The 26,886-nt window shown below is 37.2% G+C and overlaps 4 protein-coding genes across 9 annotated transcripts; 3 read left to right on the top strand and 1 right to left on the bottom strand.

Annotated features, from left to right (window-relative positions):
- Positions 1 to 3,056, top strand: psmb4 (proteasome 20S subunit beta 4). Its single transcript, XM_042746031.1, has 7 exons — positions 1 to 161; positions 746 to 952; positions 1,060 to 1,216; positions 2,030 to 2,110; positions 2,187 to 2,303; positions 2,426 to 2,514; positions 2,907 to 3,056. Exons 1-7 carry the CDS (start codon positions 37 to 39, stop codon positions 2,917 to 2,919), a joined length of 789 nt encoding a protein of 262 aa, XP_042601965.1. The 5' UTR covers positions 1 to 36; the 3' UTR covers positions 2,920 to 3,056.
- A 331-nt stretch (positions 3,057 to 3,387) lies between these two features.
- On the bottom strand, positions 3,388 to 13,772 carry pogza (pogo transposable element derived with ZNF domain a). Of its 6 annotated transcripts, none has more exons than XM_042746027.1 (18): positions 13,611 to 13,772; positions 12,251 to 12,348; positions 11,957 to 12,070; positions 11,671 to 11,750; positions 11,479 to 11,572; positions 10,857 to 11,063; positions 10,574 to 10,768; positions 9,871 to 9,959; positions 9,358 to 9,707; positions 9,123 to 9,277; positions 8,370 to 8,470; positions 8,122 to 8,268; positions 7,730 to 7,864; positions 7,429 to 7,616; positions 6,622 to 6,822; positions 6,427 to 6,539; positions 6,296 to 6,320; positions 3,388 to 5,468 (listed from the first exon to the last, which is right to left on the bottom strand). In XM_042746027.1, exons 1-18 carry the CDS (start codon positions 13,619 to 13,621, stop codon positions 3,833 to 3,835), a joined length of 3,939 nt encoding a protein of 1,312 aa, XP_042601961.1. In that variant the 5' UTR covers positions 13,622 to 13,772; the 3' UTR covers positions 3,388 to 3,832. The 6 variants fall into 6 exon arrangements, with proteins under 6 accessions (XP_042601961.1, XP_042601963.1, XP_042601957.1 ...); XM_042746029.1 differs by lacking the exon at positions 13,611 to 13,772 and adding an exon at positions 13,358 to 13,569; XM_042746023.1 differs by lacking the exon at positions 13,611 to 13,772 and adding an exon at positions 12,934 to 13,184.
- A 164-nt stretch (positions 13,773 to 13,936) lies between these two features.
- Positions 13,937 to 18,343, top strand: zgc:153441 (retinol-DH_like_SDR_c domain-containing protein). The gene is made up of 7 exons (XM_042746030.1): positions 13,937 to 15,382; positions 15,897 to 16,031; positions 16,167 to 16,358; positions 16,458 to 16,619; positions 17,087 to 17,206; positions 17,324 to 17,528; positions 17,651 to 18,343. The coding sequence occupies exons 1-7, from the start codon at positions 15,289 to 15,291 to the stop codon at positions 17,754 to 17,756; spliced, it is 1,014 nt and encodes a 337-aa protein (XP_042601964.1). The 5' UTR covers positions 13,937 to 15,288; the 3' UTR covers positions 17,757 to 18,343.
- A 1,302-nt stretch (positions 18,344 to 19,645) lies between these two features.
- On the top strand, positions 19,646 to 26,292 carry vps45 (vacuolar protein sorting 45 homolog). The gene is made up of 15 exons (XM_042744993.1): positions 19,646 to 19,914; positions 20,209 to 20,343; positions 20,457 to 20,517; positions 20,640 to 20,719; positions 20,883 to 20,951; positions 21,515 to 21,652; positions 21,799 to 21,909; positions 22,247 to 22,381; positions 22,622 to 22,735; positions 22,878 to 23,045; positions 23,437 to 23,595; positions 23,713 to 23,820; positions 23,899 to 24,020; positions 24,295 to 24,426; positions 25,633 to 26,292. The coding sequence occupies exons 1-15, from the start codon at positions 19,822 to 19,824 to the stop codon at positions 25,715 to 25,717; spliced, it is 1,710 nt and encodes a 569-aa protein (XP_042600927.1). The 5' UTR covers positions 19,646 to 19,821; the 3' UTR covers positions 25,718 to 26,292.
- The last annotated feature ends 594 nt before the right edge of the window (positions 26,293 to 26,886 follow it).

The raw sequence follows: 26,886 nt of genomic DNA, 5'->3' as shown, positions 1-26,886 counted from the left end.
CGCATAGCGGTAGCGTCATTTCCGTCAATTTTGAACATGGAGGCGAATGGACTGAAGCTGAATTTCTGGGAGAACGGACCGAGACCCGGTCAGTTGTATTCATTCCCGGGTAACAGCAGCAGTAGTGCGGCTCCGGGATGTGGACCCATCAAACACACACTGTAAGTTCATCACGACTTGTCAGTTTTGTGCTCAGCAGTCAGTAAGTTTGTGCTTTCGATTCGCCTTTCTCTGCTGCATCATCATGGAGGAAAGCTGCTGTTTCCCCCGGCAAATAGTCTCCTATATATATTTTTAAAAATATATTCGATTAGTTAAATGTTTACGTTACTCTGAATGTAATTTATATCTCTTTCTTTTTCCACTCTTAATCTAGTGAAAAAGTAGGAGTGTAATGGTCCAGTAATAATTAGCTTGTTAGCAATAGTGCTAATGAAAAGGCAAATGTCAAAACCATACTTATTTATGTACAATATATATGAGGAAGTATATACGAAGTAAAATATATATGTCTTGGCATAAATGAGACTAATAAAGACAATAATTAAAATAAAAATACACAATATAAAAATCTATACGGCCAATTAATAAATAGAAATTGCATTTTTGATCAAATACATGCAGCCTTGGTGAGTATAAGAGACTTGAAGAATCTTACAGACCTCAGACCTTTGAACGGTAGTGATAAATGCATATTTACATTCAACTTGTCTTTTGTTCATTTCTAATGTTTAATGTTTCTCAGCAACCCCATGGTAACGGGCACATCAGTGCTGGGTGTGAAGTTCACTGGAGGTGTGATCATCGCTGCTGACATGCTCGGCTCTTACGGGTCTCTGGCGCGCTTCCGCAACATCTCCCGACTCATGAAGGTCAACGACAGCACCATCCTGGGAGCCTCGGGAGACTATGCTGACTACCAGTACCTGAAACAGGTCATTGAGCAGATGGTGTAAGTACACACACACACTTGTTTATGATTTGGTTGAATACTTTGTCAGGTTTGAGACCTCATATCTGTGTGCGTTAATAGGTAGAACTTGATCTGTGTTTGTTTAGGATTGATGAAGAGCTTCTTGGAGATGGACACAGCTACACCCCCAAAGCCATCCACTCCTGGCTCACACGGGTCATGTACAACCGCCGCAGCAAGATGAACCCCTTGTGGAACACAGTGGTCATTGGTGGATTTTACAATGGAGAGAGGTGGGACAGTGTCCAGACAACCACTGTTGAGTGTACAAAGTAGATTTGTGTTTGAATGAAAGTCAATTTGAAAGAAAATTCACAATCCAACTTTTTTTTGAATTCAGATTTATTTAGGAGTGAAACAGAGAGGGAGAAAGATTTTATCTAATGGGAATCACTCTCAAATAACAGGTTGAAAAATTAAAAGATATTGGTGACTAAGTTTGTTAAGAGGTGAATTTACAATGCGCAAATTACATTTTGATGAAACATTATAAAGAGCATTATTTTTACTATTATCGTATTATTTTAAAGTCACATTTATTTGCTTTTCATAAGACACATTTTGTTTCATTGTGTTAATGTTTATAATAATATCCTAATATCCTCATGTCTAATAGTCTCATTTAGCAGATTAGAGCTGGGTGATCTTTACCTGGGTTTCACTTTACATGAGTGTATTGTATTAATTTTACTTTATTTACAGAATGTTTATAGTTTATATTGTTGACAATATAACATTTAAACAGTTGATTTTCTAGACTGTATTCTATATTGTAACAATTCTATATTGTGTAGCACTTAACATAAGTGCACTGTATGTATCTATGTAATGTATACTTATGGTAGTTGTATAATTCATTATTATTTATTTGTTGAATAATTTTAGTTATTCACCTGTGAGTTTTTGTTCAGTTTACAACAATTACTATTCAGTGATGTTTTTCACTTAAAAAGTTATATAGAAAGTAAGGTCAGGTTGTGACTCGATGACTTGGAGTTGTCTGCTGTTATTTAAATCTCATTGAACAGTTTTTTTTTTTTGTGTCGCTCTCTTAAGTTTCTTGGTTATGTGGACAAGTTAGGAGTTGCATATGAAGCCCCAACAGTAGCAACAGGATTTGGTGCTTATTTGGCTCAGGTAAGGTTTTATTTTTTGTTCATCAGATAAAAGCTTATTATATGAACTCATCATATATGCTTTTATGTTTTTGCAGCCCTTGATGAGGGAGGTGACGGAGAACAAGGTAGAAATCACAAAGGATGAGGCACGAGCGCTCATAGAGCGATGCCTGAAAGTACTGTACTACCGTGATGCCCGTTCCTACAACAGGGTAAGACATGCTCTTTCTTCTGTTTGTCCTTCATGAAAAGATCCTTATCTCAGGTGCGACATTTCATTGTAAATGTGTTTCAAGAAACAGAAAATAACACATTTTCTTGGGACTTCCTGTAGCATGAAATCGCCATTGTAACAGCTGAAGGTGTTGAGATTATAGGACCACTGTCGTCTGAAACAAACTGGGACATTGCCCATCTGATCAGGTAGGCTGAAATTCACGATTCTCACCTTTCATGGTTTAATAGACATTTTATGGGATTAGTATAATGTACACTTCTGTTTGGAAACGTGGGGTTGGTAAGGCTTTTTTAATTTTGAAATATTTTTCATGATACTTTGATGAATCTAAAGTTCATAAGAACGTTATTTATAAATGTCTTTACTGTCACTTTCAATTCAAATGAATGTGTCCTTGCTCAACAGAAGTATTAAAAAATTAAAATGAAAAAAAGTTCCTGACCTCAAACCTTTGAATGATAATGTATTTAGTGCTGTGCAAGGTTGTTGGATATACATATTAGTGGAGTGCATAGTTAAATCATGATTGCTGATTCATTGTATTGACCTACTAACTGATGTTTGTTTTTTTTTGCAGTGGTTTTGAATGAGTCTTGTGCTGCCCCTGTTTTGCCACATCATCTTTGGACATGCTCTTAGCACCAACAAATCAATATTGTATTGTTAAGACTACAGTTAGAATTGTTTCTTGCTCTTTTGTTATTCATAAATAAACTTCATAAAATTGTTTGCCATGTGCTCATTGTTCTTCTATAATTGGTCAGTAAATCAAAAATATATATGCAAGTTTTCCACCAAGGGTGTTTAAAAGGGTGAGTTTAATGAAATATCTACATATGTTTTGCAAACATTGAAATACATGGCTGAAATTTTATTTTGTGGTGGGACCAATGAAAACGCAGAGTAAAAATGACCTGAAATACTGCTTCAACTAAGCCAGCATAAAAATAAAAAAATAAAAATCCCAAAATGAAGATGTTTCAGTGAATAAAAATGTCACATTCTACCACATTAAAAGACAACACATGATTGTTCTTAAAGAAAAAACACTGCTTGCATACATTACATCCCTAAAAGTGTTTATTCATTATGTTATCAAGTATGTTACAGTATAACTCTAAATACAGTAGGTAATGATTTCAAATCATTTCTATTTACATTTATGCACATTATGATAACAGAGATCAAACCTGATGAAAAGGCAATAAGTGATAAGCTAAACCACAATGTGTAACACGTTGCATCTTTGTAATTCAATGAACAATGGAAGCCATGACTACGCAGGACTTCACACTAGGGATCTTTAGCACCCACTAATGCAACAAATATTTACACATGCTAACAATAACCTGCATTTATGTAACTCATTTTCATAGACACTTCAGTTGAGCAGTTCATATTATTCTTGAAACATGAAATCTTGGTGGAAGAGGGCACACTAAACACCTGCAGATTTTAAAAATGTTCTTGACCTGTAGAGCCCACAATGCTATTCCATTTGACTTAATGATCTAGAATTTCTGAATCCTCAAAACCATGGAAAGACTCCAAATCGCTGTCCTTCTCAAAGAGCTTTCTTAACGCAAGCATACCTGATTGTGGAGAGGACCAAGATTCTGCAGAAACAATACTAGAAGTCTCAGCTTTCTGCTCCTCAACTTTGTCTCCTTGTAATTTACTGACAAGCAGAGCTTCAGTAAGACTTCGCACCAGCTCAGAGGATTCCTCAGATGTCGCCTCTGGGTTTGTGCTCAAAACCCGATCAAAAGAGCGAAAAAGTAGTTTGGGTTCTGCTATAAGGACATCCAGTACCTCAATAAGCCAACGAGACAGCAGAAGGGCAAGGTCAGCTGGTTTGGCTCCAACCAGTTCTTGAGGCGCTTTTGTCACATGCTCGCTCCAGCGAGCCTGCATAAACTCGCGCAACACTGGCCCCATACAGGCTTCAAGGGGCTGTAGACGGCGAGAGCAACTGCGTGGGATCAGGGCTGGAAGAGTATTAACCTTGTTGAGCGTCACCAAGAATTCATTGGACATGTGGCCTTTGTATGTGTCCATTATCAGCAATCCTTTGCCTCCAGAACTAGGGTTGATGTGCCGACACCACACTTTGTCCAACCAAAGCTGAAGTCTTTCTTCATCTGTGAACCCTTCTGGCCTAGCCTCCAGGATGAAGAAGTCTGGCAATGAACTTGCATACTCCTTGAGAGGTTCGCCTCTGAGGAAAACCATGGTAGATAAAGTGGTCCCGTCAGCCAGGGCTGTGAACACAACATCTATGAGTGGATCTGTGGTGCCCATCAACTTAAAAGCAGACAACATGGACGACGAATCTGCAGAGGTTTCATCCAGCTGCTCCATATCTACAAATATGGAAAGCTCCTCCATGGCACCAATAGAAGACAACCTAAAGGATTCTGAGATCACTTGCTTTTTTAGAAAGCTGCTGAAGGAGCTCACGAGCTCCTGGGATTTATGCGGTAGCAACTTGCTGGATGTGGCAAACGCCTGCAAGCCCAGATCATGGCGTAGCAAGAAATCAACCATCGAGTCGTAAGAGATATCTTGCACACCATGACTGCTCATAAACCCGAACAGGTTAGATTCATCGATAGGCAGTTGTTGCTCACGTTGGCATAGCACCCATTCAACTAAGTTATCAGCCAACTGTGATGTCAAACCTTCTCGGCTTCTCGAGGGATCAAGCTGAAGCTGCCGTTTCATAAGCAACGACTGGACTTCTTCCGGTGGGGTGTCAAAGTGATTGGAGGCCTGGGGGACCCCGCAGCAGAGTGCGTACAGTATGACTTTCAGCTGTGCCATGGTAAATGAGTTTTGTCCTGTGTGTTCTGTATCAACTTTGGAAAGCCCTCCATTCAAAGTTGGCTTCAAAGCATCTGGATTGGCTTTACATTTTTTGTCTGGGGCAGCACTTGGTTCAACTGGCTGAACCAGAATGGGAAGTGACTGTGTGCAAACGGGGCTACCAGGGAGCGTTATCGTGTAGCTGGGTAGAGGAAGGGGTTTGGAGGAGAGAGGAAATGAGCTCCCGGCCACTTGCTTCACTTGCAAAGGCAAAAAGACCCCGTTGTTGAGTCTTTGACCTCCTCGAAGAAGGTCCGTTGGGATGAAGACAAATCTAAAATGACAGTAATTCATAAGTTACCTCTTCTGCTAAACTGAAAGTTAAATGTCTAGCAACTTCAATTCCATTGATTTTCATTACATGGGCAAAAAAACTGGAGACGTATTTCAGAAAATCTGTTTGTGTAAAGGCTTTCACACTGCGTAGTTCTAGGAACTGAATTCTAGGTGGTTTCTAGAGAACCAATTTCTCCCTCAGACCGAACTCAGAAGCATCCGACAGGGACGTCTTTATTCATGCCATTTACAAATGCCAACAACCGGTGAATGGAGGATGCCATGGTCTTTGTTGTGTGTCGTGGGTTTTGTGATAACGAAGATGGAATGTAAACTCAAAAATAAATTGACTAAATCTCCTATAACTTGCATTGTTAGATATCATTGAGGCTGAGAAAAGAATACCATGCTGCAGACAACAGGTAGCTAAATGCCATTGTCGCTGTTTTCCAAAATATTTTTATACAGCTTTTTAAAAATGCGTGGTAGCTGGTGTTTTGTATGCGTCTGACCAATCAGCGCACACTGATAGTTGCTCCCTGTTTTAGACCCTACTCTGACGTAGGATCTAAATTAGTTCCCCCAAATGGAGTTAGTAGAACTAAATATGTTCCTAGTTCCTGCAATGTGAATATGCCAAAAAGCGGGTACTTCTGCCAATAGTTCTAGGAACTATGAAAAGGTTTCTCTGGTGTGAAAGCCCCTTATGTTCCATAAAAGAGTCATACAGGTTTGACATAACATGAGGGATGGTAAATGATGACTGACTGATCATTTTTATGTGAACTATCCTTTTAAAACTTAAAACAAATTGAAACAACATACCTTTTATACCCAAGTGAAAATCCTTCTGAAACATAAGGAATATAATTAATAACTTGATTGTTATAGGATCATTATTAAAAGTTAGACTTTTCTTTGTCAAATTAGTTTTTTTTAGACTGAAATAAACTTACCCCGTATGGTGCAATGGCTTGCTTGATGTTTCGGATAATCAGCAAGATGTTTGGCCATCAAATCTCCAACCTGAGTTTTGTATCTACATGTGGTACAGCTTAACCGCCCCTTCCTGCAAACATTTTAATTATCATTATTGACAATAAAAGTAACAATACAAGCATACCAAAAGAGAGAAAAAAATAATATCTTACTTTGGGCAGGGTTTGTATAGGGTAATATATTTTTTAGTGCTTTTGCGAGGAACATGTTCACTGATCATGTGATTGGCATATGCTCTGGAACAGCAGGTGTTGTATCGGCAGAGGGAACAGCTCACATAGGTGGGGAAATGGTTGGAAAAATACGGAATGTCATAGTTGCATTCCATGCAGAAATGTTTTTCTGTTGGCTTGCTGGAAGAACAAGATGATGGCCATTTGTCAGAAGATTAATATCTATAAATATCTTTAAGAAAGTCTGATCTGCATTTTGTTTTCAAACAAAAGTAAATTAAAAGCAATTCAAATATAGATAGATAGATAGATAATGGGGTGTAACGGTACACGTATTCATACCATATGGTTCATGGGGCAAATTCCAAATAGAAGTGATCATCCCTATGCCTTTGAAGGGCAGAGCCATTGTCACTGTTTTACTGGCATATGTCTTCTTATTGTTGTTAGCATAACTGTTGCAAATAAACATACATTTACGTTTTTTTTTTAAATATGCTATATAATGTATGAAAACTAATATATATAAAACTTTTTAAAAAAAAAAATTTATATTTTTTACGCCGGTGTATGTCAGCAAATCAGCTGATGGACACCGTGCTGCGTTGTCATGGGAACATCCCAGCTGAAGACGTCGCTCCCTTTGCCAAGTGCATTCTAAACGACTACATAATGGCATTCATGTGCCCTGCTCACTTCCATTTGGAATTTGCCCCGTGAACTGTACGGTATGAATACGTGTACCGTTACACCCCTAATAGACAGATAGAGCAAAAAAATACTCACCACTGACTCTGAAACTTGACCATTAGCTCCACCATGCTTTTCACTGATTTTTTCTTCATGGGAATGACTTTATTGGTGACATTTTGAGATGCTACAAGTGTTGATGTGGTGTTTGAGAGAGTCTTCAGTGGAGGTGCTACTGAATTATCTCTGTTGTCAGTACTGTCAGCATAAGCTCGGATGGTTACCTGAAACAGACATGGAAAATGGTAATGCTATCAACTTAATAAGCAATAAATCAGTAGCGGTATTAACATTGTGACATGGCATCTGTGACTGGGAGCTAAAAACATAAACTAACCCTAGTGCCAGGCACAAGACCCTCCAACTGCTTGGGCTTGACAAAGGTCCGGTGAAACTTTTGTCTGTGTTGCCACTCGTCCTTCTCACGGATGAACTGAAGTCTGCACCTGTCACAGTGCCTCGCTATTTTTTTCTGGATGCACAAACACATACCTTAACAGGAGCTTTCTGACACATCAGTCAATATTAACATTTATAAGAAAAATGATCTCTTATATCAATAAATAATCAATAAATCAGCAGACAATCAATATATGATATTCCTAAATCTAATCATAGTAAAGCATTAGTTTAGGATCTGAAAAGTCTTTCCATATTAATAATGATTTAATATCTCAACACTTGTTATCTATAATAAAAGCCTGTTGTAGTGCTTAGCACTTTCTTTACCTGATGTCTAGTGAAGTGCATTTGGAAGCCGCCACAAGACTTAAATACTTTTAAGCAAAAGGGACACAATAAGATGCAGGTGTTCTTGTGCTGCTCTGCAAAGTGGCTTATGACATCTTCGTAGAAAGAGGAGCGGAACTCGCACACCTGAGGTACACAAGAGTAATTGATTTACACAAACGTTTTCAAGACAAAACAGTTGTTGCTGAGAGGAAAGACATAGAGCCTGAATACACAAAATCAGTCACCTGACACATGTAGGGCATCTCGCCAGGCTTGTGCGCATGTTTCATGTGGTTCAGAAAGAGAGGTTCGTTCTCAAAGGACCACTCACAGATCTTGCACACTTCTGTATAACAGAATGAAATGTTAAAAGTTGACACTAATGGCGCTTTTCCACTGCGTGGTACGGCTCAGCTCAGTTTGCGTTTCCACTACAGTTTAGTATCGCTTTAGAGTGGGCGGGATTATTCACATGTTTTTATAGTTGTGCTGCCTCTACTCTTTTTCATTCCGCGTCGCCCCATCAAGCTCTCGCTGGATCCGCTCCTCTGCTATCAACAAGAGGAACATCTGTACTCCCGCAACAGACAACGGAAATTTTTGGTTGTTAAAAAAAGGTGCACTCGTTTAAAACAGTTGCATTCGATCCTTCGCTGGCTGTACTGACTTAAATCTAGTGGTTCTGTTGTGCTTGTGTCGCAAGTTCAATGACGCAGGTAGTTACGATTCTCTCCGGCCAATCCGTGATCAGCAGAGTTTACACGTACCATTTTGGTAATGGTACGGTTCACTTGGAACATCAACCGAGGTGGCACTCAAAAAAGTACCAGGTACCAGGTACTGTACCCAGTGGAACCCCCCCCCCCAAAATGTACAGTACCGAGCCGTACCATGCAGTGGAAAAGCACCATTTATTACCTGCAGTCAAATATTAATAACTGCAATGGTTCTCAAACACAATATTTTGAGGACATATCATTCTAGGAGTGTAGACTCACTTGAGGAATCTGCTTTGTTATGGACTGTCTCAACATGGCACTGCAGACGGAAAGGTGTCGAGAAGTTTCTGTAGCAGTGCTGGCACATAGCATGATAGTCTACTTCCCCTGTTTGTCGCTCCAACTCCATGTGATGTTTTGTGTGGTTCATCAGACTTTAAAATGAGGGTTAAAGGATGAACAATCTATAGATACCACCAACTCCCCTCAAAAAACAAACTGAAAACCAACTTACTTGATGTTGCCCTTCACCTTCTTGTCACAAAGTTGGCATTTCATCATGATAGGCTCTGCATTGGGTCTTACTGGTGCAGTGTGGCCAGGGTGCTGCCCATAGAAGAAGTCTTCAACTAACATGATCAATCTGCCCTGCTCATCGAAATCCCCAGAGCGAGGACTAGGCGTTCCTTCAGGTATCTCAGAAGTGGTGACGTGTCTGAGAGACTTTTCTGAGGATGTGGAGAAGGAAACTGGAGTCTTGGATGTGGAGGGGTTTGAGTGGGTTTTGTCACTCGGGCGCTTGATCCTTTTTCTAGCTTGTGCAGTCAAGTCCCGGACACTCTTGATAAGTTCTTGATTACATTGCTGGAAAATGGGAAAGAAGATAAATGAACATGAGTAAAGACCTCGGCGAAAGGTTTAAATAGTTATCACAGCAGAGGTTCTAAACCAAAAATGGTTTAAATCCCCAGCTTTAAAGCATTGTTCATCGGCATTTAATCTCAAAAGTGTATGAATAAAAACTTACACAGTAGTATCCACGAAGGGACGGAATCTTTTGGTAAAAGGCTTTACAGCGAACACAGAATCTTGATGAATTGAAGCCTCTCTTCAATGCTGTAAAACAAAGATACTCCTCTCAATTCCTTCTCTTCATAGGATAGTTCGCACAAAAATAAAAATGCTGTCATCATTATCTATACAAATCCATATGACTTCTGGTCATCATCAAAATGCAAATGAAGGTATTTTTAAACCTGCGAACCTGAGAGACTCCTGTACCTCCATAGAATATCCACTGACATTTTAAACTTTAAAAATGTAATAAAGAGATTGTAAAAGAAATCCAAGTCTTCTAATGTCTTTATATAATGAATCTCTTTTATTCACATGTAAACTTTGATCAATGCACATGCGTAGAGCTCATTAAATATGGTAAGTGGAAGCTCAAACATGCTTGATTGACATGCGAGAACCAGTGAGGTTTATTCTTGCATGGCAAAGTACAGATGAGCCAAAAGCCTAAATTAAGTAAAGTTCATATGGATTCAGTTCATTCAAATGAAGACAGTTTTCATTTTTGGTTGAACAATCCACTTAAACACCTAAAAGATGTTAATCAGTAATATTTAATCAATAAACTGTCCATATTTAAAACAATAACAACACTCAGTATTGCAACTAAAAATGAGATCTGAAAAATCTGTGTTTTATCAGAAAAAGGTCCTGACCGTTAGTTGCTGTGGCAGGAGCAGGTTTTGTGACCTGAAAAAGCCCACCAGACAGGAGCGGGGCTGGAGCTCTGTTTGTTATATTGTTTTGGATGTTGACGGCTTTGTTTGGCTGCACTAATGAACTCACTACTTGACCAGCAGCTGCAGGTGCTCCAGTAAACTTTGTAAACTTTATTACTTTTATTGTTGCTCCTAATAAAATAACAAAATAAACATAGGGGTAAATCATCGAAAACGTTTCGGTTGTAAAATCTGAAGCATCAACTGCATAAACTGTCACCTGGATTTGCGGCTGGTAGGACGTTGGAGGGTGTCATGTTTAGAGCGCTCACTCCGGGGGCTGCTGAAGTGATGCTTTGTATATTTGAGGGGTTGCTGATGGTCAGAGTGACCGGGATCTGCAATGTAGAGATTTTTCCAGGGGTTGTTTGCTGTACTGAACTCGCTGGGGTAACCATCCGAGGAGCAATTAACTGTGGAGTCTGAGCTGATAAGGACAGACAAAACTATTTCAGCAAAATAAGCACTGTTTTTGAGCAGCAGAGGAATAAAGAGAGAAAACTAAATGCCTGGCAACAGATTTCTTGAATACTTTACATAGTTATTTATTTAATAAGTCTGATGCAAGAACATTCACACTGGTTGTTGAATGTTGAAATGAGGCCTCTGCAGATGAATGTAAGAGAGGAGTGTGGTTTAAGTCAGGCATACATCACCAGAGAAGTGCATGTCATTTTTTATTAAACATTGAGGTCAAAAGAATTAAACATATGCATTAATGAATTGTTCACCATATAGCCATTTAAATGTTCATTTCATGCCACCTTAAAGACAGCAATGCATCCCACAAAATGTATCTGAAGGTAACTGAAATAAAATCACTGGTTTGAGTCAAGACTTACCAGACGTCAGAAAACTAATAGGTTGTCCATTCAAAAGGTAACCAAGTGATGTTCCCAAACTCATTGAACCTGCCAAAGGCTGCCCTGGATTAGGCTAAAACAGATGACCATCATTTAAATACAACGTGTCTAGTTTCAATGTGTAAACAGAAGGTTAAATGCCCTATTGAGAGTAAAAGAGAAAACTAAAACCTGTGTACTGATGAAGATAGTTTGGCCACCTGCAGCTCCCGCTGGTTGGGCAGCATTAGGCAGTAACGCAACAGCAGGAGCTAGACGTAAAAACAAAACACTTAGTTGTGTATTTCCACGCTGAAGCCGCACAGCTTTTCTTTTTACAGTGCTTTTTCAGTGTTTCTAAGCACAAACTAATGACCACTAGGTGTCAGTACATGGAAAGGAAGTTGTAAGTCTCTTAGAAAGACAGTTCTACCAGGCTTAGGAATATTTTTTAGAAGCACGCTTGTTTTCTTCTTACCAGACGCCAAAGGCACAGCTTGATTTGTGAGGTCAGTAGTAGCTGAAATTGGTTCAGAGGTGCCATCAGACTGTATTGGTATCAGTGCACTACTTCCACTTGGGACTACAGTAACTGAGTAAATGAATAAATGAACAAAAGGCATAACACTTTTATTTGTATTCACACAAATTTCTGAATATATGATTCAATGATATTCATAAAACACTTCAAAGCCTTCTACACCACATATTTAAACAATACATAATAAAGAGTAGTTTTATTGCAGTAAAACAATCGAAAAAACGTAATTACCTTTGTTATATATCTGGTCCCTGTTTTCTGTAAAACTCTGGCATGGCTCTAGATCATCTTCATCACACTGCATGTAAAGGTCTGATTCTGCCATGTTTCTGTGAACAGAGACTGACGCTTATACAGTGCCATCACTCCTGTCAACAAGACTAGTACTAATTATAATAACAATCTGTTTGACAGCTATAAAGTGACAATACTTATAATAATTGTTATTATTAGTTAACATGACACTATGAATCATTTTGTACAGCTTCTAATAATAATCTAATTTTATATTTATATACATATAACAACTTATTATTATTATGTAGCAAAAATAAGTTATTACTACAAACCAGCAACTATGTAGTTAGTAACTGTACTAATGTTATAGTGGAAATCAGTGGAAATGTGCCTGTAAATATTATTTTAGTTGTCAGAGCTTGTTTTGTGGCTGCTCTACTCAAAGTTATTTTAAAAAATTAAATATTTGTTTACTTTCTGTCATGCTTTGGCAGGAAGTGACACGGATCAGCCGCTAAACCGATTCCTTGACTCAGTATCGACATCCTGTCATAATAATAAACACGAGTCCCTTTAACGCCAAAACAGACGCACGCTCGCGCTGCTCCCGCAGAGCGCGCGCGACGCTAGCTCTCTCTGCTAGCTGCACTCACGCGCGACCCCGTGCTAGCATTTACCTGAACGAACAACTTTTAACAACTTCTTGACAAACACCGCCGCGCAGCTTCCACAGAGAAGAAGGGAGACTCTTACCTCGTGCGCGGTTTTGCATATGCGCGAGATATTATGCAAATTTACAATGCGTTATTTCCTTTAATTCTTCGCGGGCTTTGCCATGATGGAAAAACAATGATCCCTGTTCTGCAAAGGTTTTTCCCTCTGTGCTCGCGGTGGTAGGCGAAAAATTTAAAAACGTCACTTCCACGAGCGTTTCCCTGCACACTGATTGGTTGCGATATTTGTGAGAAAGGCGGGTTGATCGTGATTATTCATTATTTAATAAAAAAAGATAATAAAATAGTTCACATCTATGCTAGCGAAGAGGCGTTGTTACATTACACGCATATAATGATATGAAAAGGTGCCTGGAGTATCACTTACAATAATAAGCAAAAGTGTTATAATGTCGTTTTATCGAAGCTTATTACCATTTACACTAAATATAAACAATACGATTTTTTTTCTTCACATTTTTGAGCATCTGTCGAGCTATCTGCTGCACTGATTTGGTTGTTTTATCGCGGCAGTGTTTATCTGCACTGAACAGTATGCACAGCCACTAGCTTAGCCGGCTAAATAGTGTGCAGGCTAATGATCCAACACTGCCACTGCAGAGTTAACGACACAAACTCACGTCTCGATCATCGAAAACAAAACGTTGACTTCTTTAGTCAATGCATGCTAGTCTCGCGCCATAACTCATAACTCATAACTCCTGCCTGCATAATCGTTTTCTTTTCCTAATAGGCTTCACTCTTTGCCTTCACTAATTCTAAGATGGCGCCTGATGTTTAGAAGTCAGGAATGCAATGCTGACCTATTATTAAATGGTTCTATCCAAATATTCCTCGATTGAAACACCAACTCTTTCAGATTAAAACGAGTATGTTTCTCCAATAACACCAACACTGGTTTGTGATATTTATAGAACGAATTGGTGTTTTGTTCAGTTATTGTTATAATGTTTATAAGTAGTAACAAAGAAAGAAGCCAGTCATGTTTTATAGAGTTATACTCTTTAAAACTAGAACAGAATTTGGATTTCAGAGCAATGGCTTCCCCTCGAGATTTTCTTGTTTTCTTTCCCATTTCTTAGGATGATGGTTTAAATGTAAAAACATAATTTAAATATGATCAGTTTTGTTTAAAATGCATACCTTAAAACCTTAGGCATGAAGCAGCTGCGTTTTTAAAGTAGCCTGTGTGACAATTTGTTAGCACTTTAAAACAAAGCAGCTTCAAAATTCACCTTTATTGTTTGACTGTGTAGCCTATTTTATGTTTACAAAGTTATTTATGGGCATCTATGGTTCCATGGCTCTTGTTCATTTATCACCCCATGGAACATTTCCATTGCACAAAAGGTTCTTTAATGGAAAGGGGCTCTTTAGATTATTAAAATGTTCTTCACATGAAGAAAAATGGTTTTAAGATCTCTTCACTAAAAGGTTCTTTGGGGAACCCAAAATGGTTTTCGTGGCATCTCGGCGAAACCCCCTTTTGGAAAAAAAACTTTTTAAGTGTAGAAAAAATGTCTCTTGCACTACTTTAAATCACTACTTTAAAATTCAAAGGGAACGAATGTCCAGTTAGCCTATTTTGCAATAGTCACTGGATAAACTGCAACCTATTTTAGCCTGGTACTCAATCCAAAAAAAAGTAAAAAAAAAAGTGGGTCATATTCAAGTGCATGTGTATTGTTTACAGACTCATATGGTTATAACAATAGATTAAGATTTAGTAGAAAACTGCATTTTAAAATATATGCAACCCTGACTTATTAATTTTTGTCGAATATGTCATATCCAAACATCCCCATATTTCTGATCTTGGGAGCTATAGCCTAATAAAATCATCAAAATAGTGCCAAACCAATGAATAAGGCCATAGCAGGGAAGATGACACATGACGCATACAATATACCCCTAAAAGCTTTTTATAGCTTAAAAGATCAGGAGCTGTTTTCAAATACCTCAAACTGCACAAATGATCTAAATCTTAAATCCGAGGCACTTTTTGCATCTAACGAAAATCTCTAGTGTCACAGTTTTCAGTTTTAAAAGCAGGATTTGTTTAGACCACTGTTTTTGTTATTCACATTTCTGTCTGAAGCGTAAGCCATGGAATCTAAGATGATCTTGACTTAATCTTCTTATAAAACCTTGACCCAGCCTTAAATGCTGGGTGCTTAGATGTGTTAGCCGGCACTGAGCTTGACGGTGGCCTGCAGATTTTTATAAGCAAAGAAAAGAGTTACTGTATGACAGAAAATAAAATGAAAGCAGAGCTGACAGCACATCACAGTGGATGACATGTATCTCTCTATTCAAGTAACTCAACTCTGGGAGGAACTGAAGTCAAATCGTCTCGCCAAATACGGCACAGTAACTGCGGTCACAGCTATTAGTAAGTTACATAATGAAATTTCCTCTAATTCTAACTGTTGGTGGGCTAAATAACATTTCAGTCAGTTATAAACTAATATGTTTCTTCCATATATTGTAGAATATAAATATACAGAGCTATTGTGCTGAATGTACAATGTTGTGGCTCAAAAGGTATTAAACGTAGCTTAAGGGATTTGGTTCATTTTTGAGGAATCTAATACAATTCAGAAGCTGTGTGATCATATATGTATTTTTTCCCACTACACAGAAATATCAAATTCATATAGTTGTATATTTGTATAGTAGTTTACACAGCAAATACAGTAATACATTGAAAAATGGCTCTTTGTATTATGGACCTTATGGATTTGATAAGGGCAGTGAGCCAACTCTTCAGCAGTGCTTCCAAGCCAGATCTAAACCAAAAGCTCTTTTTCATATTTTCAGAATCTTTGTAGACCACATTTACAAAATGTAGAATTCCCTGGGACTTGAATGAAAGAAAGTGGCTTATAATAGATCTTCAAAAACAGGTTTGGTTCTGTTGAGAAAATGGATTGCAGGTGGAGTTTGCCGCTGTCGTGTGCGACTGGACGGGAAGACAGTCATCATTACTGGTGCCAACACTGGCATTGGAAAAGAGACAGCACGTGACCTGGCCATGAGAGGTAAACACACTGTTGAAATGTTTTGTCATTTTATCCTTACAAAAGCACTGAAAGGTCTAGATTTTAGAGGATTTTAGCGATATAAGGTGCACTTTGCATTATAGACTGATGGACAATAGCATCTGTTTTTTTTAGGGGCTCGGGTTGTGATGGCTTGTCGAGATCTTTCAAAAGCAGAAAAGGCTGCGGCAGAGATTCGCAGATCTACAGGAAATGGTAACATAGTAGTTCGGCACTTAAACCTGTCATCTCTGCTCACCGTGCGGCAGTTTGTGCATGAATACACTGCCACTGAAGATCGACTGGATATTCTTATTAACAATGCTGGTGGGACCTTTGACCTCAATACTAATTAAGCAACAAATCACACTGTGCTTTAACCTGTGTTGGTACTTATTGCACATTTTGTGTGAACAAACCCTTTAGGAGTGATGATGTGCCCTAAAAGCCTTACAGAGGATGGCTTTGAAACCCAGTTTGCTATCAATCATTTGGGCCATTTCCTCCTGACTGTCCTGCTCCTGGACGTGCTGAAGAAGTCTAGTCCTAGTCGAATTATTAATGTATCCAGTATTGCTCACCAAGGAGGTAAAACCCACCCATTAACATCTTAGCTTCACATCTTTTAGTTGTGAGGCTTTCCATAAAACTTTTGTTGTACATGAGAGAAACAAAACATACCAGAAAATATCCATATTTAATCTAATGTATATCAGGAATGTTAGTAGAAATTATGAAATCATTGTCGATACTGTTAAGACAGTATATATTTTAACAATTTTGGCCGATCAGCAATATGTGTCTGATATTAACGTTCTATATTTATCTTAATAAATAAAAAATACGTCATTTTAAGTGCAAAATTTATTGAATTTAGTGAATTTTATATTTAAAAAGGAGGGAATATACACATCACAAAATTTTAATGTACTATACATGTGAAAAATGTATATACATTTTGAGATCTGCTAAAGATTACAGTATTATTAATTAATTTTGTCAATGAGACTTTCATATCTATGCGACATATTTAATTCTGATGACCTCTCTTGCAGGTAAGATCCACTTTGATGACCTTAACTTCAACAAAGCACCGTACGATTCCTTGGTCAGTTACAGGCAGAGCAAACTTGCCAACCTGCTCTTTACTCGAGAATTAGCACAGAGGATTAAAGGTTTGTACACTCGTCCCTAATGCATCAGTCACATTCAAACATAGAATCTGCTTTAAAAACTGTTTTTCAACTGAATATTGCATTAGGTTTGTTTATCCCTGCTCTATTTTACATCAGGGTCTGGTGTAACAGTGTACTCTCTTCACCCTGGAGTAATCCGCACTGAACTGGGACGTTACGTGCAGACGCGCCACCCTCTGCTCAGCGCTCTGTTGTCTTTTCCTGCTCTCTTACTGATGAAAACCCCCAGTCAAGGTGCTCAGACTTCTATTTACTGTGCGGTTGCTGAGGGGCTAGAGTCTTACAGTGGCTGCTATTTCAGGTAAGCTGTTAATATTAATATTCATAAGCTTTGCAAGGTTTGTATTTAAATTTGTCTAAATATTTAACCTTTTCTAAATATGTTTATTCTTGACACTGAATGACAATGAGATCTGTTTACAGTGATTGTAAGCTGAAGGAACCAGCTCCCGAAGGTAAAGATGATCTCGCTGCCCTTCGATTGTGGGAAATAAGTGCAAAACTTGTCGGCTACAATGAAGAGAACTGACAACACTCCACCAAGCTCTATTCATAATACCACATGCCTATATAGGAATGCTTTGTATGCAGCTATCAACATTCAGATCATCTTTTCCATCTTTGTTGATGTTTTTAAAATGTAAAACTTTATTTAATTGAATGTATGATCATTGATGATTAGTGGTTTAATCAACTAGAAGAAAAAACAGAATCTGAATGGTGTTTTTGTCTGTATCGGCAGCCTACTTAGCTGTGTTCCCTGACTTGCCCATGACTGATGTCATTTGACATTTTAAAGCTGTTTTGAAGTATCTCATTTGATGAGTAGCCTAATAAAGGTTTCACTAAAGGATATCTTTATTGTAACCTAAATAAAATTCAAATAAGAAAAATTAATTTTAAAAAGTGCAGTTGATGCTTGTAAAATCAGTGTGTTGTGATGTCTGATTCGTGAGTTGTGACCGAATCGTTCTCCTGTGTCGAATCTTTCAAATAAATTTCTTCACAAAAGTACTCACTGAAGGAATATTTTAATGCTGGTATAATAAGTATTTCTTTTGATGATTAATACATTTTTGATGAAATCTTGTTATTGTAACACTAATGTTTGCAAAATAAAATTCAAAACACTTTAAAAATTTCAGTAGCTGCTATGAAAATACTGTGAGAGAGTGTGGTTGCAATGTCCAATTCGTGGCCGAATCGTTCTTCTGAGTAGAATATTCATTTATATTTCAGAATATTTGTTCCATAGGACCAGTAACAGCGAAGGCTCGATCACGTCTGCAATGGAACCTCGATCTGAAACAGAGGAGACCAAGATTACTGGATCTTAGGAACCTATTTAGAGATTGCCTCAGAGAGATATGTTGGGACTTGATTATGCAGAGATTTTTTTTTAAAAGTTAAAATTTTAAAACATAATTCTAAATTTTAAAGGTTACCAGTTTAGTGAAATAAGAATGGGTGAGATGATCGACCCTCCATCTGCCTGTCAGCAACCTTGCAGCAGCATTTTGGACCATCTATAAACGCATTATAGAGGACTGATTTATAGTAGCCTATAGTGAATTAATAATTACAGTAGCCTAATCTAAACAAGATATAACAAACAAGTGAATAATCTGTTCAAACTGTTATACAGAGAGTAAAGATTTGATTTTTGATAAACGCCATAAGTGGAAGAAACTTGATTTGACCACTTCACTAATTTATTTCTCAAAACCCAGTTTGCAATCAAAAAGAACACCAAGATTTTTAGCACAGGGTTTAAAGTAATAAGAGAGATGACCAAAATGAAGGGCACAGTCTTCATATTACTTCAAACCAAACAAAATGATTTCGGTTTTGTTCTCGTTTAACACTAAAAGATTCTGCTTTAACCATATTTGTAATTCGTTTAGACAACCCAACAGAGGTCCTAATGCTTTACTTTTATGCTGTGAGGGAGAAAGGTTTCATGAATCCAACTGAATTGGTCCGAGCACTGACTCACCGAACCAGCAATATTAAAATATATTTAATTAATATTATAATAATAAAATTATTAAAAATGATCAGCATTAAGCTGGCAATGAAATTGTTTTAGAATTCCTTTTTGATTATTAATAAAAGCTGAATAAAATTGTGACTTCAAGTAACCACGCTATCAAACACATAAACGAAAAGATAAACTGTTTTTTGAAGCTGGTAAAATACAAGTGTTCAACTTCAGAATAGGCTTTTCTAAAAGATGAAAAACCCTCCCTCACCAATATGGCGTTTTATTTACTCCGTTTTACGCAGCAGCCTTGAATTATGGGATATTTTTATGTTCTTCGAGCTGTTACCAGATCAGTTGAACTAGTTAATCGAATCTACAGGACTGGAGGACCAACTGAACTACAACAGTTCCCAGATCAGACGCGGATCTGACGCTTGCGTACACCGGAAGTAGAAGGAAGCGCAGTAAGTTGTCTCCCATTGTCAACAGTGTTTTATATGCCGGAGTTTACCGATGAAAATAGCCCTTTATCGTTCGTTAAACAACTTTGAAACGAACTGATCATTCAACACATTCTCGCTGACAGTTAGAACTTAACTACAACGACAAAATGAACGTGACTCTTGCTGTCAAGCAGTACATTTCCAAAATGATAGAGAGCAGCGGCCCTGGGATGAAGGTGCTGCTGATGGACAAGGAGACGGTAAGCGGATTCAAACTAGAGGACAGTTAGAGTACATGCTTTTAAAGTTAAGAAAACGCAGATGTGCTTAAGCCACTGATAGTCTAGTATTGTGTGCAGTGTATGTATGGGCCGACCCGTTACATGTCATGTGTCCAAATCACGCAAGTGATTTTAACTCATTTGTTTTTGAAATATGGCTGCTTGAAAACTTGTAGTCAGCACTCAGACCTGCACAGGTGTTGACTGTGATCTGCCACCAGTAACAAACAGTGATCAGAACATTGCCTTCTTGTTCTGTTTTCCTGTTAATAGACCAGTATCGTAAGCGTGGTCTACACACAGTCTGAGATCCTGCAGAAAGAAGTCTACCTTTTTGAGCGCATTGACTCCCAAAACCGAGACAACATGAAGCACCTTAAGGCAATCTGCTTTCTTCGGCCAACCAAGGTGAGCTGCTATCAGTTTTATCATGTTTTTATTGACTATATAGATTTAAACTGATTATTGAAATTCAAGATGATTGAAGTTATTTATTCATACATGAACGTCTCTGGTTTCAGGAGAATGTAGAGCACCTGATTCAAGAGCTTCGCCGGCCCAAGTATAGTGTTTACTTCATCTGTGAGTCCCACTAATATAGCAGAAGACACACTGCATCAGTTTACATGTCATTAATTTGCATATGTGCTAGTAAGTGGGCAGAAGATGCACATTTGACCAACTTATGGACTTATTTTGAGCAGATTTCAGTAACGTGATCAGTAAGAGTGAAATAAAGGCTTTGGCTGAGGCGGATGAACAGGAAGTAGTTGCAGAAGTGCAGGTGGGTGAAGTCATTTTCATAACTAATATATAATTTATTCAAAATAATTCATAATTCTTCTTATCTACATCTCTGAAGTCCGTCCGTCCATCTGTTCACACAATGTTGTCGAACTTTATGAATTTAATTTCTTGTCAACCAGTTAGATTTTGTTTTATTCTAGGAGTTCTACGGAGATTTCATTGCTGTGAACCCTCATCTCTTCTCCCTCAACCTTCAAGGAGTATCCAGGGTGAGAGAAAATATAGGCTTTTGTCAGATTTGAGGAGTCTTGACTATTTTTATAGAAAACTAAGAGCTTGCATTTTGTTGCATTTGTGTGGTTTAACCTGTGTATGAATCATTAAAGAAACTTGAAGTATCAGTTTCAAAGTCATTCTGGTGGCACACTGACTTCTAATAAGGGGAATGGCTACTGTTTTTTACTCATGCTCCCCATTTAAAACCTCTGTCCTCGGAGTGTGTGAGCCTGGTGTGCAGGTGCAAAATCCTGTAAAAATTGCAGGTGTACAGCTATTTACTTATTCAATGAATTTCCCTCCCATACCTATTACCTTGGGGGCTTCAATGTCATAAAAAAAAATACACAAAACCACACAAAAAGGTTAGATAGTTGCTTATATATGTATTTTGTTGTTATGCATTAAAGGTATGCTACTGAACAGAAAACTGGTGGAGATCATTTACGATAATCATAAGATCTTCTAAACTGATAGTGCTGCTTGGAATTATTTTACAGCTATCTGACACTCATTTTTTCTGTTTTAGGCTCACTGTGAATTTTTCTGTTTATAGGGTCGCAGTTGGGAGCCCAGTGTACTGCCTCGTGTCACTCAGGGTTTGACATCAGTGTTGCTGGCCCTAAAGAAATGCCCCATGATCCGCTACCAGCTCTCTTCTGACATGTCCAAAAGGCTGGCAGAAAGCGTCAAAGTAAGGCTTTATTTTGAAATTATATCACAGATCTGTAATGTTCATTATTAGTAATTTGATTTAATTATAGATGTCATTTATTGATGAAAAAATAATAACAGATATAAATGAATGTATGAACGTTTGATCTGTTTGTTTTCCCACAGCAAATCATTACTAAGGAGTATGAACTGTTTGACTTCCGAAAAACAGAAGTGCCTCCTCTTCTCCTGATTTTAGACAGAAGTGATGATGCTATTACTCCCCTTCTTAATCAGGCAAGAAGCAATGTCTCTTAGTAATGTTCCATCTGAGTCTCACATCACAGAACAAGATCTGCATGCAGAGTCTTAGACCTGGCCACCAGAGGGAGATGAAGGCCATGGTTTTATTCTGGATTATATTAGAAAACTGCTAAATCAGTATGTTTTAGTGTTGGACATTAATAGCATGCTTTTTATTCTTTTTCTCTACTGTGAGATTTACAGGAGACAGCGTTTTCTGCTTGCTTTTGCTGAAACGGTTGTCTTACTGCAGCAAAATAAATGTTACATAATGATTTAGTGTGCTGATATTGCAGCAAATTCTACATGTGCATGCGTTTGCTTTCTCTAGTGGACATATCAGGCCATGGTTCATGAGCTACTGGGCCTCAATAACAACCGTATAGACCTGTCAAGAGTACCTGGAATCAGTAAGGACCTACGGGAGGTGGTCTTGTCTGCAGAAAATGATGAGTTTTATGCAAATGTGAGTAGCTTATTGTTCAAAATATCATTGCTAGGTAGATTCCATTAAAGAGTAATACATCCTGCAATTATGTACTAATTAGATTTTATTTCCAAAGAAATGCCGTTATTTAAGTAAATATAAGCTCATGTAATGTAATGTACTGTATAAATACACAAGGTCTATCAAAAAAAAAAGAAAAAAAAAAGGTTTAGAAAAATGTAATAAGAACTTTTTTTGTTTTTTTTTTTTGTTTATAAGAACTTGTACCTGAATTTTGGTGAGATTGGAACAAATATCAAGAACCTGATGGAGGATTTCCAGAAGAAAAAGCCCAAGGACAAACAAAAATTAGAATCCATATCTGACATGAAGGTGAGCGGACCACTTCTTTAAAGCCAGTTAATATTGTTCATTGTAACACATCTTATATGAGGAGTGAACCACCTGATCCAGAACTTTTATTATTGCATTAACCAGTTCCATAATTAATCAACATTTTCTGGCCCTTTTGTAGGCATTTGTGGATAATTACCCACAGTTTAAGAAAATGTCAGGCACAGTCTCAAAACACGTAACCGTGGTTGGGGAGCTTTCTCGCCTGGTCAGTGAAAGACAGCTGATGGAGGTGTCAGAGGTGGAGCAGGAGCTGGCCTGCCAGAATGACCACTCCAGTGCACAACAGGTCAGAGTGCAGACACTTATAATAATATGTACTGTTTCTTGAGGGAGCAGATCAGCATATTGGAATTATTTCTGAAAGATCATGTGACTGGAGTAATGGCTGCTGAAAATTCAGTTTTGCAATCATTAAGTTTTAAATGACATTTAATCATTTAATTTATAATTTAAATTCATTTGGAAATATATTTAAATAAAATAAAAGTCATAATATTACTGTATTTTTGATCAAATAAATATAAGTTATTTCAAAAACATTTAAAAAAAATCTTACCAACCCCAAGCTATTGAACAGTAGTGAATGTCTGTCCACAATGTTCCTTGTGATTGCCTACAATATGTTGAGATGGGATCTTGCTCCGTTGTTAAAGATATACTCATTCCTCTTTCTGCAGAACGTGAGGCGGCTGTTGCAGAACCCTCGGCTTTCTGAAACTGATGCTGTGCGGCTGGTGATGCTTTATGCACTTCGTTATGAAAAACACAGCAGCAGTATTCTGCCCAGCCTTATGGAGGAGCTCAGCCGCAAAGGGGTGTCAGAAAGACACCGCAAGGTGAAAGCTATCAGATCTGTCTTGTAGCACAATGACAGATCCAGATGAATCTGAAGAAAAGTCATTTTATTTCTAAAAATGAAAGTGAGCTCAATATTGCATACATCTGTGCTGCAGATGGTACAATCTGTGGTGGAATATGGTGGCAAACGAGTCAGAGGAAGTGAGCTCATCGCTCCTACAGATGCTGTGGCCATTACCAAACAGTTTTTCAAAGGACTTAAGGTAGATCATCTGTTTACCAATGTGTTTTCTTGACATGTCATAGTCACATACTCAGAACTTGTTTATATATTTGAATAGGGAGTTGAGAATGTGTACACACAGCATCAGCCACTACTACATGACACGCTGGATCAGCTGATCAAGGGTCGTTTGAAGGACAGCCAGTTCCCCTACCTCGGGCCAAGTTCTCTGAGAGACAGGTGACATGGATACATAAATAGACTAGCATGCACACTCATGCATTAATGATATGGCCACACTTATAGATGTTTAATGTGAGTGCTTTGATGTTGCTTTAAAGGTGAAGTGTATGATTTCTATAATAATGGAATGACGGTTTTCAAACATCCTACCAGTTAAATTAGTTTTGAATAGTCTTTTTAATGTACAATATAGAAACTTTTTGCTTGGATTAAAAAACATGGACTGCAGTTATATAAATGTACTCCTTCACACTCTGTCTCGACCCCTCAGACCTCAAGACATTATTGTTTTTATAATTGGCGGGGCCACTTACGAGGAGGCATTGACCGTTTACAACCTGAACCGCACAATGCCGGGGGTACGGATCGTACTTGGGGGCACAGCCATTCACAACACTAAGAGGTCAGTGTCTTAAAATGCTTTCAACGTGGTCGTCTCTTTTCACCATCTCCCCTCTATCCTTTTGCCCTCTGGCACACAAGCCTTTATGCCTTATTCAAGAGGGATCCCGGTTACAGAGTGACATCAGCCCTAGAATGGCATTTATGTAAAGAACATACAATTGTGGTACTCATATGACTTAACTCAATCATTCATTCTTATTCTGGAGGAGGTTTCACTGATACTCTAGAATATATGAATTCATGTTTATTAGCTGTCTCACTCAGAGATTTAAATTTTATTGGATATTGGATTACTTATTTAATATTTATTTTATGTACACACTACTACTCAAAAGTTTGGGGTCAGCAAGATTTTGATTTTTTTTTTTTTTTTTTTTTTGAAAGAAATTAATGCTTTTGTTAACGAGGATGCATTATATTTGTTTAAAAGTGACAGAGATTTATGCAATATAAATGTGTGTGATACAAACTCTGTTTGAATCTTAGTATTTTCAACCAAACAAATTTAGTTTAAGCTATATTTATTGATAAAGCTTCAGATTATTTCCACCTAATTTAACCAGAGCTGTGGCTATTGTAAGCTGTAGCCATTAGATACAGTTAACCCGCTTGACTTTTTATAAACTTCCTGAAACAAAATATTTAATTTTAATTTATATGTGGATAAGCATTTTGCTTTCTATTTGTAACTTCTCCCATAGAGGTAATATGTATTGCTGTCAAACAATTAATTGTGATTAATTGCATCCAAAATAAAAGTTTTTGTTTACAAAATATATGTAATGTGTGTGTGCTGTGTATATTTATTATGTATATATAAATACACACACATGCATGTATATATTTAAGACAAATGTTATATGTGTATATTAATTATATTTATATATAATATAAACAATATAAATATATGCATGTAAATATTTTCAAAATGAATATTGTATGTGTGTGTATTAATATATATATATATATATATATATATATATATATATATATATATATATATATATATATATATTAATTTTTTTCTAAAATATTTTTATTGTTGTGTAAGTGTTTTATTTTGGATGTGATTAATCGTTTGACATGATGTTGTGTCGATGTATTGTGTTAAACACAGTATGTTGTGTATATCTGACTCTGTCAAATACAGTGCTGACTGTACTGATCCATTATAACCCAAATATGTTTCCCTTCTTTGTTTCAGCTTTCTGGAGGAAGTGATGCTTTCAGTTTCAGGTTCAGCCGGTGACAGAACACTAGGCGGAGGCCGTCAGCTGAGCCGACGCTGAGCTGTTATCATCACTCATATTAATGTGTGCTTACACTCCCAGCGCTGTCTGTCCTCTGAACCCTGAGCTGAGCACATTGTTCTTTTTCTCTCTCCTGACATTCCTTTAAAATATTTCTGATAGTTTTAGTTAAGAAAATGGGAACACTGCACAATAAGTTTCAATTTGTTAACATTAATGGACAATGAATAACAATTTGACCAGCATTTATTAATCTAGGTTAATATGAATTATAAATAATGTAATAATAAATATATTATAACTTAAACTGTTAAAAATCGACCAATATATGTGGAAATTTACAGAAATATTTAGAAAACATTAACCTAGATAATGCGTTATCTAACATAAATGGTTTGAAATGTATTGTAAAGTGTTATCAAAAAATATATGTAAGCACACGTGTTGGTAATGATGTGTGAAACACTAAATGTGCATAACATTTATGATCATATGTAAATAATGTTTCAGATTTCCCGAAAGTTTTCCAATGACAGCATTTTTATTTATTTGCTCGGTGTTGCTGCATTTGAGAGTTTTTGGACAAATGTCTACTGTGAAAAAAAAAGAGAAAATATATGTATATCATATAAACAAAAACAATGTGTGTGTATGTGTGTGTAAATATATGTATAAATTGTTTAATCAAAAGTGCCCAACAAGGCTGCAAAAATCATCAAAATCAGTGTTTCAAAACTAAGCAAAATTCTAAAACAAATTCCTCCACCATATTCTTTATTATTATTCACATCCCTATCCAGCTAAATTAAATGACATGCTGCAAATATTCAGACATGGATACATGTTGTTTGTTTATTAATTAGCTAGAGCTTATTAATTCCAACAGTGCACAATTACTGAAATATTAATGTCTATCAAAGTCTAACATGGCTTTAATTTATAATTGGAAGTATAAAACTTGGAAGACAAATGGAGAAACATCATCTTTGAAGAGTCTAAATCAGCTTACATTAAAGCTTTGTATAAAACACCTTTGTTTTTACATTATAGTGTCTTTTTTCATACATCCTACTAATTTGTTTGCCTTTGTACATAACTTGAAAAAACAGACAACATAATACATGACAATGTACATGTTCAGTTTGCTCCACTATAACTGCCCTTCCTCCCTCCTAAATCACATCCATTAATCCCCACCATCAGCCAAA

Source organism: Cyprinus carpio, chromosome B19 (assembly GCF_018340385.1).
Source record: "Cyprinus carpio isolate SPL01 chromosome B19, ASM1834038v1, whole genome shotgun sequence".
In the NCBI taxonomy this organism is placed as follows: domain Eukaryota; kingdom Metazoa; phylum Chordata; class Actinopteri; order Cypriniformes; family Cyprinidae; genus Cyprinus; species Cyprinus carpio.
This window is presented reverse-complemented; position numbering and strand designations above follow the sequence as displayed.